Consider the following 12,779-nt stretch of genomic DNA (forward strand, 5'->3'; position numbering starts at 1 on the left):
AAAAGACCCCTCCAATAATGAATGTTACTTGTATGATTACCTTCTTCACTATCTATTCATGACAATATCAAAGGAAGATGTTTGAGAGGCTCAATGAAGCAAATGAGACAAAGCAAGATGAGCAACTTACCCCTGTATCCCTCAGGTTTGTTTGTGGAACATGCCCAAAAGAGCATCCTATTGTTTATAAGCGAAACAACATCAGGGGAACAAAGAGTATTGCTGTTGGAAGGGAAGACACAAATATGAGAACATATTGACTGACATGATAGTAAAATTAAAAAACTAAGGGAATAGAAAATAGTAAGAAAGAAATTTTTTTACTTACCGACAAAATTCATCAGAATCTTGATGATCATCACCATGAAGATAGACCAATAGAAATCGAAGTTCTCTCTTGGCATCATTTAGTGCCTTTGTGAAACAGAGAAGAACTAATAAAAATAGGGAATTAAAAAAAACCTAGAAAGAATAATCTACTTTTATAACCCTTAAAAAAATCCCAACTAAATACACACCTCTACTTCTTATGCTTTGTTGCTTCCTGAATGAATTTTTAATGTTCCTCAATGAGAAAAGCCACTTAAGTATCAAGAACACAAAAGCAAAAAAAGGCTAATAGAGTTCTCAAAAAGTCAAGTCAACAAGCACGAACTTTGTACCAGACACTGTGGTAAATGCTGAAGATACAAAGAAAGGCAAAAGCAGCTTCTATCCTGTTGAAGCTCACATTCTAATTCAAGGAGGAGGGAGATGGGTGAAGAAAGGCAATAAAACAACTATGTACAAACAAACAAGATATATTGGTAATGCTATTAAGAGAAGGAAAAAAGTACAATCAAGAATGATAATGACAGCAGCAAATAGTGAAAATATAAGAGAATGTGGAGGAGAAAAAAAGAGGAAAAGAAGGTATTTTTCCCCTTCAAATACTCAGGGACTAAAGGAATCATGAATTACAAAGTACAGACAAACCTTTCTTCTCTCAGAGTGGTGGTTTTCTTCTAATCCTTTCCAAATGTAGCAGGAATACTTACTTACTTTGGTTTAAAGTTGGAAGGAACATTAAAGAAAAACTAGTTCAGTTCCATCATCTTGGAGATCAGGGAACTGAGGGCCAATAAGGTATAGTAACTTTTCTAGGGTTAGAAAATTATTAAGTAGACTGGGGATATGAACTCTAATCTTTTGACCCCAAATTTAAAGTTTTACTACAGCAAAAAAAAAATCAATGTTAAATGCACACTACTGAGCTAAGCACTGGAGATAAAATGACAAGAGATCAGAGAGGGAGGAAGGGATGGGGGGGAGAAAGAGAAAGAGTGTCTTGGAGGGAAGGCGAGAAATGGAGAGAAGGGAAGTAGATTCCTGCTCTCAAATTGCTTAAGGAAATGAGGGAGATTCTCTGGAGATTCTCTAACAGGTGAGAAAAAAGTACATTCTAAGCATGGGAAGCCTGTTCAAGTCGAGACAAATGATGAAACACTACACATGAGAACAGAGAGAAAGACAATTCGGCTGAACTGAATAGTGTGGAAAAGCAAGAAAGAAAGATTGGGACCAGGTCGTAAAAGTCTTTAAAAGTCAGAGAGTCTACATTTTATCCAAGCAAATGGGAGTCATTGGACTTTACTGAGAAGGTTAAAACTGTGCTTAAGGACAATCACTTTGGCAAGTATATCAGAGAATGAATTAGAGTGGAAAGAGACTAGAAACAAAGAATCAATTAGGAGTATTTTGCAATTTTCCACAGGGCAAGTACTCAAGATCTGAACTATCTGAGTCTGAGAAAAAAGACTGGATGCCAGATAAGTTATGCAAATAGAAAATGGCAAGATTTGGCAACTGGATGGATATTTGCAACAATGGACAGTGAGGTAGAGGTTGGGGAAGATAATTGAGACCTTAAATCTTTTTGAGGGGGCGGGGAGGTAGTGTAGTGTGCTCACCCTACTTTGACTTGTAATAAAGCTTAATTCTTGAGTTATTTCAAAGTATAAAGATGCCAAAATGTATGAATTCTGTCCAGTGTAATGGGGATAACAGTTTTTCTGCTGAGGAATCTAAATTTCTAAAACATTCACATAGCTAATTAAGGTATGATCAGATGTGTGATCTAAACCACACTCAAAATGAATCAACAAACAAAAAAAGGAAGCTCTGTAATTTTTCTCCAATAATAAATTCACATCAATAAAGTAGTTTCTGTTCATCTTTACCACTGACCTGGCTGTATGTTCCCTGGTAGAAGACAGGATGTGTCCTCCCATATTTCTCTTCAAATAAATGCATAAATGAAACAATGTCCCCAACAGGGTCAGTTACACGACTTCGAGGGTCAGGGCGTATAAAACGAAGCGCAAACCTAGGGAGGAAGGTTCTATATCACATGAAATCCATTTATTTAATTTTGTAAGACAGTCAGTTTAAACAAAAGATATTGTCAATCAGTCCACAGAGTCATTTTGTTTTTGTTTTTGTAAGGCAATGGGGTTAAGTGACTTGGCCAGAGTCACACAGCTAAATAAGTATATGAGGCCATATTTGAACTCAAGTCTTCCTGACTCCAGGGTCTATACTTTATCCACTGAGCCACCTGGCTGCCCCCCACACACAGTCATAGGACCTAAAATCATAATATCTGCAGCTACTAAAAGTGTAAATTTCCCTATCCCTTTCAAAGAATCTAATTAGAATCACAAATTCTAAACCTAGTATGATTAGACCCTGAAAAATCAGAATCCCAGGAGTAAACGTAATGATGGTAGTAGAATAAGACAGTTTATAAGAACTGGTTAAGAAAAAGGAAAAAGACATAATAAGATAAAGCAATGCTGGACTGGGAGAACAAAAAAGTGTTCATTTCTCTTTACCCCAACTCTTTTCCCAGTACTTCCTTTCTTCTGGTCTGTAAAGGTTTTCAGTGTATACATATGTAAGCATTTATGATGGAGGTACATACACATTATCCAATCCAGTCAAATGAGTGATTTGAATTTCAAATCAGTAGTATCAACTTCCAACTGTAGTTTTCAATTACTCCTTAGTTTACTCCTTTAAGAAGTAGAAATAGTGTCTTTGACAGTACACAGAGGAAGAAGAAATAAGGAAAGAGATTTATAATGTAAACAACTACTCACATCTATGTAGCACTTTAAAGTTTCCTTACAACAATCCTAGGAAGTGGTCAGTGTGAGTTTATCATCTCCACCTTAGAGCAGAAGTAACCTAGGCCAAGAAAGGTGAAGTCACCTGCCCAAGGCCACATGCCTGGTGAGCCACATAATTAAAACTCAGCCCTAGTCATCTGACTGAATCTGAGTTGCTTTCTATCGAACCACACTGTCATGGTTGCAATTCCTTTCTAAAATATCAAACTCTATAAGGAATACGTGTATTTACAACTTTTTTCCTAAACGTCAACAGAACCCAATGGGTCAGGGATAGAGAAGTCAGGAGGTCAAATAAAATTCAAAATTGTTTAGATAATAAAATTTTTAATATTCATCCTATAAATTTCTATAAATCAGAATATTTAACAATGATAACTTTTCTAAAAATGGATATAAATTAATGCAGTCTTCTTGACCACTTGTCAAAGAGGTTATAAAATCAATTCCACCTTAGAGACTATGATAAATAGTTCAATTCACAATAGTTTTCAATCAATTAAAGTGATAGGAACTGCTGATTTCCTGATAAGAAAAATAATTATCAAAAAACAAGGATGGCAGCAAGAAAGTGTGAAAATATCATTGCCACGGGAGCTAGCAAGAAGCCAAAAAGCATATGTATGTGTGTCCATATGTGTATGTGTATTTATTTATATAAACATATATGTGTGTGTGTATATATATATATATATATATATATATATATATATATATATTGAGTTAAGAGCTATATTAGCCTGTGTGACCTTGAAACAAGGAAATTCCTTTCTTGTGGCATCAGATAAATAAGGAACTGAGTGAGCTGACAGTTCCTGGTTGAAAGCTCCTTTCAGCTTAAAAAAATCTGTGTACTGTTACTTACTAACTAAAAGATGGGTTGTGTTACACCCTAAACCTCAGGTAGTCATCCTCAGTTTCTTTCTTGATAAAAGCTTATTTGCTCTGCACTCAGTTCAGATTCTTTCATAAGGTTTTGTCTTTGTGACATAATTCAGGGTATGGGTGAGAGACACAAGAAATAGCCCAGGGTATATGACAGTCTAAGGAAGAGTGCAACAGAATATTATCTGAACCTAGATGAATATAGTTAGATGAACTACTGAAGTGGTTTGAGGGTTGGTCATAGAAACTGTAATGGAGAGTGATTGAGATGATAGAGAAAAGATGATGCAAGTGGTTTTTAAAAATTATATGCAAAAAACCCCCCAAAAAATTATATGCAAAATCAATTTAAACAATTTATCCAAAAACATATAATTATACACATGCACCCTAAATTTTTTTGCATACAATATTTATAGCAGCTCTTTTTGTTGTGGCAAAGAATTGGAAATTGAGGGGCTACCCATCAACTAAGAAATGGCTGAACAAATTATATGAATATAATGGACATTGTTCTGTATATCAAGAACAGGTAGAATTCAGAAAAGCCTGGAAAGATTTGCATGAAGTGATACTGAGTGAAGCGAGCAGAATTAGGAGAACATTTTACACATTAACAGCAACTTTGTAAGATGATCAACTAGGATGAACTCAGTTTTTCTCAGCAGTTCAGTGATCAAGCACAATCCTGAGAGATCTGTGATGGAAAATGCCATCTACATCCTGAGAAAAAACTTTGGAGTCTGATTGCAGAACAAAGCATACGATGTTCATTTTTTAAAACTTCTTGTGTGTTTTCTCTCTCTCATTTTTTTCCCTTTAGTTTTAATTCTTTCACAACATGACTAACATGGAAATATGTTAAACATAATAGTATATGTACAATCACTATCAAATTGCTTGTGGCCACAGGAAGGAGGGAGGGAAGGGAGGGTGGTAGAAACGTGGAACTCAAAAGCTTACAAAAAAATAAATGAGGAAAACTATCTTTTCCTGTAATTGAAAAAAAAATTTTTAAATGATTGCCTGAATAAAGCACTGAATTATAAGACATTCAAAATACAAAAGCTTGAATCAACATTTACTGTGTACAATCAGTATACACATTAAATATAAGTTATTTATATAAACCTCAAATTTTACTACAGTATCAATGTGCAAATACAAAGTACTCACCTAAATATATCAAGTATTGTGTAATAGGTAAATCGGAATGGAAGCATAATCAAGTAATAACCCCATCCTAACAATCCCTGAAATAAAAAAAAATTTAAAGAATAAATATACACTAAATTTTAAAAAAATCAACTTTACAAGGACAAGATGGAAGAGGTATGGTTAGACAGAGTATTTGGAAATGATCTAAGAGTTTCAATGGACTAATATGAGCTAAATATGAATCAACAAGATAAATATTTTATATTTGTACCATATTTGTGAAATATGTAGCATAGTAGTGTTTTGGTCTTGAAGAAGGCTTAGGTTCAAATGGATGACCCATCCTGGTCATGTGATCCTAGCTCTTAGCAAGCATTTAACCTTTTCAATGCCCCAGCAATCTCTTAAGATTACGTTGTACAGCACTTGCAGATCTTCACTGATAGAGTTTCCTTAACAAGATTTCCCTACACTAATAAAATCACAGGTCTAGACCAATCCCACTATATTTATACATATAAGTTTTAAATTTCTTGAAAACTAGGGCTTATTTGTTTCTGCTTTTGGACTAGCAATCATAAATGAATGCAGTCTTAAGCTATACTAAAAGCAGCAGTGTCCAAAGTGAAAGCAAAAGGATATCCCAACTGGATTCTGCCCTGGTCAGAATACATCCAGAAGATTGTGCTCAGTTCTGAATAACACATTTTAGAAAAGACTTTAATAGATTAGAGAGAATCTTGAGGAAGGTGACCAAAATGGGGAAATGGGCTTAAAATCATGTTTTATAAAGATCACAGGTAGAGAGTAAAGATGTCTAACTTTGAAAAGAGAAGATGTGTTCTAATATTTTTAACATAGAAAGGTCAAAAAGCTGCCCTCAAGTGTGCTGTTATATAGAAAATGGATTGGACTGATTCTGGTTGGCTCTAGGCAACAGAACTAGGTAAGATGGATTCAGGCTTAATATATGGACGTACTTCTGCTTAGAGTAGAATGGGCTCCCTTACGACACTGTGCCCTTTATTTTGCTAATGGTCTTCAAGCAAAGGTTAGATGATCTCCTGTTGAATATGTTATAAAAAAGGTTTATTACTTAAGTTTGAATTAAACTAGATTATCTCATGAGGAGTCTTATAATTCTATATTCTAGAGGACCATCACCTAATCATCAGAACAAGAGTTGATTAGATCTCTATTCTGTTCCTCTTTAAAGTGTAAAAACTGGTGGTCATCTGGCATCAAGCAGATGCTGTGGATTATCAAAAGACTGATTCAAATCCTGACTCAGCTATTTATTACTTTTATGACATTAGGAAATTCACTTAACCACTAAATTTTCCTTTGTAAAATGAGGTGGTTGGATGGACTTTTCTCTACCACCGCTTTCAGTTCTATACCTCAAAACAAATCAAAACAACCTTCAGTCATGGGAAATTTGTGACCTCCTGAAGCAACCCAGTACATTTTTCAAGATAAATTCCAGGAGCAGAAGAGAGGTCTGTACATAATGTCCGTTAATCAAATGAAGGTCTTTGACACTGTTAGTTGGGGGGGGGGTTGAAAATTTTTGCCAAAATTTGGTTGTCCCAAGAAATTTATCAGTATTGTATGTCAGTTTCATGATAGTATGTTTGCCCAAGTTCTGGATAATGGACAATGTTTTTGAACTTTCTCAGTGTTTTTAATCAAATGAAGGTCTTTGACACTGTTAGTTGGGGGGGGGGGGGGGTTGAAAATTTTTGCCAAAATTTGGTTGGCCCAAGAAATTTATCAGCATTGTATGTCAGTTTCATGATAGTATGTTTGCCCAAGTTCTGGATAATGGACAATGTTTTTGAGCTTTCTCAGTGTTTTTGAGCTTTCTCAGTTACCAATGGAGTGACGCAGGACTGTGTGCTTGCATTCATGCTGCTTTTTAGCAATGCTGTTGGATGTCTTCAATGAGGATTAAACTGCATCAAGGTCAGCTACCACAATGACAATAAATTATTCAATCTGAAAAGCCTACAAGCCAAGACTAAAGTGTAGGAAGTCAGTGGATGACTTGTTGTTCACAAATGACTACTAAATGCAGCTTCTGTGGTGAGGTTGTTATGCAACAAAATATGGATCAATTCTCTACTGCTGCTTGTGCTAATTTTGACCTAATAATTAAAACCAAGAAAATAGATTCTTTACCTCCCATCCATGTTCCATCAAATGGAGAAAATGTTAATGCTGTAGATAAATTCACTTACTTCAGCAGTAAACTTTTCAGGGGTGTACACATAAATGATGAGGTGGATACATGCATTGCCAGAGTTAGCTCAGTATTTAGGAAGTTCCAAAGGAAAGTGTGGAAGAAAAGAGATACAGAGCCATTGTGCTCATTGTTTAATGCCTATGAAACTTGAACAGGGTAGCAGTGCTAGGAAACTAAATCGCTTCCATTTGAATTGTCTTAGGAAGATTCTGAAGATCACCTGGAAAAATAAAATACTAGACACTGAGGTCCTTTCTCAAACTGAACTGCCAAGCATTCAAACTCTACCACAGAAAGTGCAACTCTGATGGGTGAGTCCTGCTTTTCAAATGTGAATCGTACATCTGCCTAAAAGATAGTGAACTCACACAAGATTAACATTCATATAGGGGTCAGGAGACAGAAGAAGTCTCTCTAAAGGATTCTGGAAGTAACTGTTAGATCTAGGAGACACTAGTACAGGACCTTCCTGCATGATATATGCTTGTATCATAAAGGCACCTCGTGATAGGATAAAATTCATTCTAACTAGGATCAATAGGTAAGAAATTTCAAGGAGACTAATTTTAGCTGAATATGAGTAAAAGCTTTCTGAAAACTAGCTGTCTAAAAAACAGAATGTACTAGGTAGTTTTAGGAGCCTTCTAAATGCTTAAACTTCAGTAATGAATATTAAAATTTTAGCAATGGAAAGAATTTTAGAGGCTTCTAAAACAGTCCTAACAAATAAGGATAAAGGCCTCACCTAGCAACTTTTAGTGAAAGAAATCCCTATCTACTGTGGGAGACCATTCGCCTTTAGGGCAGTTCCAACTGTAACATAAGTTTTCATTATGTTAAGCAAGTATTTGCTTCTGCTTCCTAGGTCAAACAGAATAAATCTAATTAATTCCTCTTTCACATGGCAGCCCTTTAAATACTTGGTTTCTTTTCTTTTATTGATTTTTATGACACATATTTAAATCATTAAATAAAATTAGTAACAAGCATTATTATAGTATATATTATATCATTATTATTAATATGTCATATATTATATTATATATCTAAATCACATGTAGATAAAATAAGAAAGAGCAATGCTCACATGAATGTTATAATTTTCTTTTTTCATCAACTGGTTAATGGCTCGTGGCTAATGGCATAGTCTGGACCCATTTTTTTCTTGTTATAAAAGTCTACAATTCCCATGAAAACCACAGTCCTATTTCTATATTGTTATGCTATACAGAGATTCTCTAGGAGTTCCTACTTTGCCATGCCCAAATATCAAAAGTTATTACAAGGAAACTCAGTTTTCACATTCATACTTCAAAGCACTGGTATATCATGCCAAGGAAAGAGAATATGGAATTGTAAATTCCATATTCTCTTCCCGTCCTTAAGCACCCTAATTTGAATCATGTGCTTAAAATCCCTGTCGTTGCTTTCCAGTTGTTTTCCAAGAACAACTGTTGAAAGGTAGTAAGTTTTGTGTCTTATGCTTACATGCCTAGCAAGCAGTAACTTCATCTTAAAAGACATAAAAAAAAGCATCAGGGCTCAGATAAAAAATTAAATATTAATAATTTACAAGGATCATAGATACAGATATGAAAAGAGATCTTTTGGTTCATTAGATCAAATTCCTCATTTTATATAAAGTTAAAGAATTTTGGGTTTGGGGGTTGTTTTTTTGTTAAGTGACTTGCCCAAGGTCACACAGTTAGATAACTATTAAGTGTTTGAGATAGAATCTGAACTCAGGTCTTCCTGACTCCAAGGCCAGTGCTTTATCCACTGCGCCACCTAGTTGCCCCTGAAGAATACTTTAAAAGCATTTTCTTCACAATAAACTTAATTAAGTTAATCTTTTTCTGGACCAGACCTATGATATCACTGGTACAGGAGTTCTCTAGGTAGAAACTATTTCCATCAAGGAAGATCAGCATCTATTTATAACTTAGAGTTTCAAAGAGTTACCTGATAGTATACCAGAGGAGAGACCTCTACTTATTATGCCACATTGTAAATAATCTTATCTCTTTTATAAAGAAATCAGTTTTCTTTTCTTTTCTTTTTTTTTTTAGAGTTTTTGCAAGGCAATGGGGTTAAGTGGCTTGCCCAAGGCCACACAGCTAGGTAATTAAGTCTGAGGCTGGATTTGAACTCAGGTCCTCCTGCCTCCAGGGCCAGTGCTCTATCCACTGCACCACCTAGCCACCCCAGAAACCAATTTTCAAAGAAGTAAATCACATAACCAAGAAGTATCAAGAAATGGGATTCAAACCTAGGTCTTCTGAATGCCAAATTCACAATTCTTTTCTTTATAACTCTGAAGATTTGTTAAACAAAAGACAAACATTTTCATCCTAGCTAAACTACTGCTAAAGGGTAAGAAAATATTCCAAAATAACAGATACCTCAAAGTTGGAAGAATAATTTGAGGCAGATAACTACACTGTTTTCCTATCAATTTATGATGCAAAGAAGAAAAACTGTACTCAGGAAAATAACAAAAATCCATTATTATACATTTTGGCTTTTTTCCCCAAGGCTGTCACACAGCAACCAAATGCTGTTACATGAATGACCTTGTGAAATGGAGAAGAAAGAATATTCCCAGCTGCAAAATAACTTGCCCTTGGTTGTGGTCTTGAAACAACATAGCTGTAGATCCTGTGGTCAGCTGTATTAACCTGCAGGGGTCGGGATGGAGGAGGATTGAAGACACTTGGTACACCTTCTTGCTCATTCAGTCTGTCTTGTACAGCTGCCTGAGGAGGAAAACACAAAGAACAAGGGAAAAAAAGTCTCAATAACTTAGTTAAGCCAGAAGGGTGAAGCCATCATGCATTCTGGTTTCCAAATAAAACACAAATGACAATAATTAATAATAATGATGATCCCTAAGCCTCTCTTTTATGAATTAAAATGTTTCACATTCAAAGACAAAGTAAACAATATGCAATTACAATGCATTTCCCCCTTGTCTTTTGTTTTTTTTAAAAAGCAAAACAAAGATACACACTTATAATAAATACATAAATGGATCTCTAATACAATCAGTGTGAGTATTCTCTCCAAAGATATATTTTATAACCTATCCATAATGTTTCCAGTTTATTTCAACATTCCTCATATAACATTATTTCAAGTGCCCTTCTGCTATGCCTGCTGATCACCTCTTGACATGCTTCAGTTTATTTGTCAAGGCTCTTCATAAATGTGGTTTCTTAAACTGAACCCAATATTATAAATTTGTTTTACCAGAACAGAATCCAGGGGAGGATTGTTACATCCTTTTTCTAACACAATAACTTCTCTTAATGCAGTTTGAAAAGTACAGAATTTTTAATTTTTATATCATTAGTTTTTTTGGTCATCATATTGCACTACTGACCTTTCAATAGTAAAATGTCTAAATTCCTCACATATAAAGTGCTATTAAACTAATGATTGTAAAATGATTGTTCAAAGTACAGAACTTTATATTTATTCTCCACTGATTTAATCTTTCAAGTTGTAAGGTCATTATTCTAGGCTTTTGAGATACTGTTAAAGCCTGATTCTGTCATACTCTTCCTAGCTCTGCCTCATTCAAAAACTAAATAATCAGCACTACATTTCTGAGTTTTCATCTGAGACACTGACAAAATAATCTTGGAAGAATAATTTGAGCCAGACAGTTACACTTTTTTCCTAGCAATTTATGATGCAAACAAGAAAAACTGTACTCAGGGAAACAACAAAAATCCATTATTATACATTTTGGCTTTTTTCCAAGGGTGCCAAGCACCCTTTGAATCTGTCCAAACTACCTAAGACTGACAGGGAAGAGCTCCACTAATATCATCAAACCCTCCAATCAATATCTATTTTTCTAGCATGACATTACTAACAGTTTTTCTAGTACAATTACATTCCTTCAGCTTCAAATCAACTTAACTGAAAGAGTGTAACCTGATGAAATATTATCAACCTCCAGAGGAAAAAACTGCTGGAATGCATATCACAGCATTTTTCTTTAACTTTATTTTTCTTGGGTTTTGGGGGGATGCTATGTTTTCTTTCAAAACATAACTAATATGGAAATATGTTTGGCACAACTCTATAATTTGCATGACCTATATCAAATTGTCTCTTCAATGAGGAGGGCAGAAAATCTGAACTACAAATAAAAAAAAAAGGTTAAAAACTTTTTACATGGAATTAGAAAATGTTTTTCAAAAAAAAAGATCATATAATCCACCCACAATGCATCTCCATCTTTTTCTAAAGGATACCACAAGAGACTATGATGAATGTATTGCTAACATCCAAATATGCTCAGTATGGAAATGTTTCCCTAACCGACAATAACCCTTTGAGAAAAGGGAAAGAGGTTGATCTGACTACTTGTTAGTAAAATTATGTTAACTCAGTGATCACTGATTATGTTCTAATGCCTTAACGAGCCATCTAATTAATTTTGTTGAGAACTGACCTGACACCTATTTGGTAATTTCTGGAATTAGGAAATCAAACATTTACCCATCTCTGGTCTTCTAGTACTTTTCCCCATTTTCCAGTCTTTATAATATTACCAACAGAAATTTAGTAATCACATTGATAAGTTCTCCTGGACCAGGAGATTTGAACTGATTTAAAGCAGTTAGGTGCTTTCTTCCTATCACATTACCTAAACTTGGGCTTCAATTCCCCCCTTAACCATGTTTGTTTCACCCTTTCCATTCTGAAGATCATTTTCCTTGACAGAGAAAACAGAAACAAAATAAGCTCTGCTTTCTCTTGGTGTGTTAAAATTACATAGCTTAGGGGGCAGCTAGGTGATGCAATTGGATAGAGCACCAGCCCTGGAGTCAGGAAGACCTGAGTTTAAATCTGACCTCAGACCTTTAACTTAATAAAGTATCTAGCTATGTGACCTTGGACAAGTCACTTAATCACACTGCCTAGCAAAAGCATGAATAAATAAACAAATAAACAAACAAATAACTAACTTAGCCAGTACCTAGAAGAGACTTTAACTTCTTTGTAGTTCATTTGCAAATAATCCACACCCTGCCCCTTTCCTAATCAACTGGCCCCAATTTTTTTAAGTTAAAAATTAAAAAAAATTCTCTTAATGAATCTTCCACTTTAGAGTCCTTGGCGATGACTTCATGCTTATTTCTTTACACTTCTACAATCACTGGCCTGAGCAGTTCAGTTAAAGTCTCTTGACCCTAAAGTAAAAAAATTCTAAGATAACATGGTCAACTTTATCCAAAGGTTTTCCATTTTTCCACTTAATCAAATATGTCCCTTGTTACCTAAAACTGAGTGACTGAGTGCAGAAC

General features: G+C 34.8%; 1 protein-coding gene across 3 annotated transcripts in view; it reads right to left on the reverse strand.

Annotated features, from left to right (window-relative positions):
• The window catches only part of FAF2 (Fas associated factor family member 2), a 104,491-nt gene that overhangs the window by 42,848 nt on the left and 48,864 nt on the right, over nucleotides 1-12,779 (reverse strand). For 2 of the 3 annotated variants that reach the window (XM_074212329.1, XM_074212327.1), the window contains exons 3-7: nucleotides 10,032-10,214; nucleotides 5,232-5,308; nucleotides 2,227-2,365; nucleotides 329-414; nucleotides 131-222 (exon numbers count right to left, since the gene is read on the reverse strand). In XM_074212329.1, the coding sequence (XP_074068430.1) occupies nucleotides 131-222; nucleotides 329-414; nucleotides 2,227-2,365; nucleotides 5,232-5,308; nucleotides 10,032-10,214 (577 nt within the window). The remainder of the gene's footprint in view (nucleotides 1-130; nucleotides 223-328; nucleotides 415-2,226; nucleotides 2,366-5,231; nucleotides 5,309-10,031; nucleotides 10,215-12,779) is intronic. The other variant, XM_074212328.1, reaches the window with a different exon arrangement.

This window comes from Macrotis lagotis, chromosome 1 (assembly GCF_037893015.1).
Source record: "Macrotis lagotis isolate mMagLag1 chromosome 1, bilby.v1.9.chrom.fasta, whole genome shotgun sequence".
Taxonomy (NCBI): Eukaryota; Metazoa; Chordata; class Mammalia; order Peramelemorphia; family Peramelidae; genus Macrotis; species Macrotis lagotis.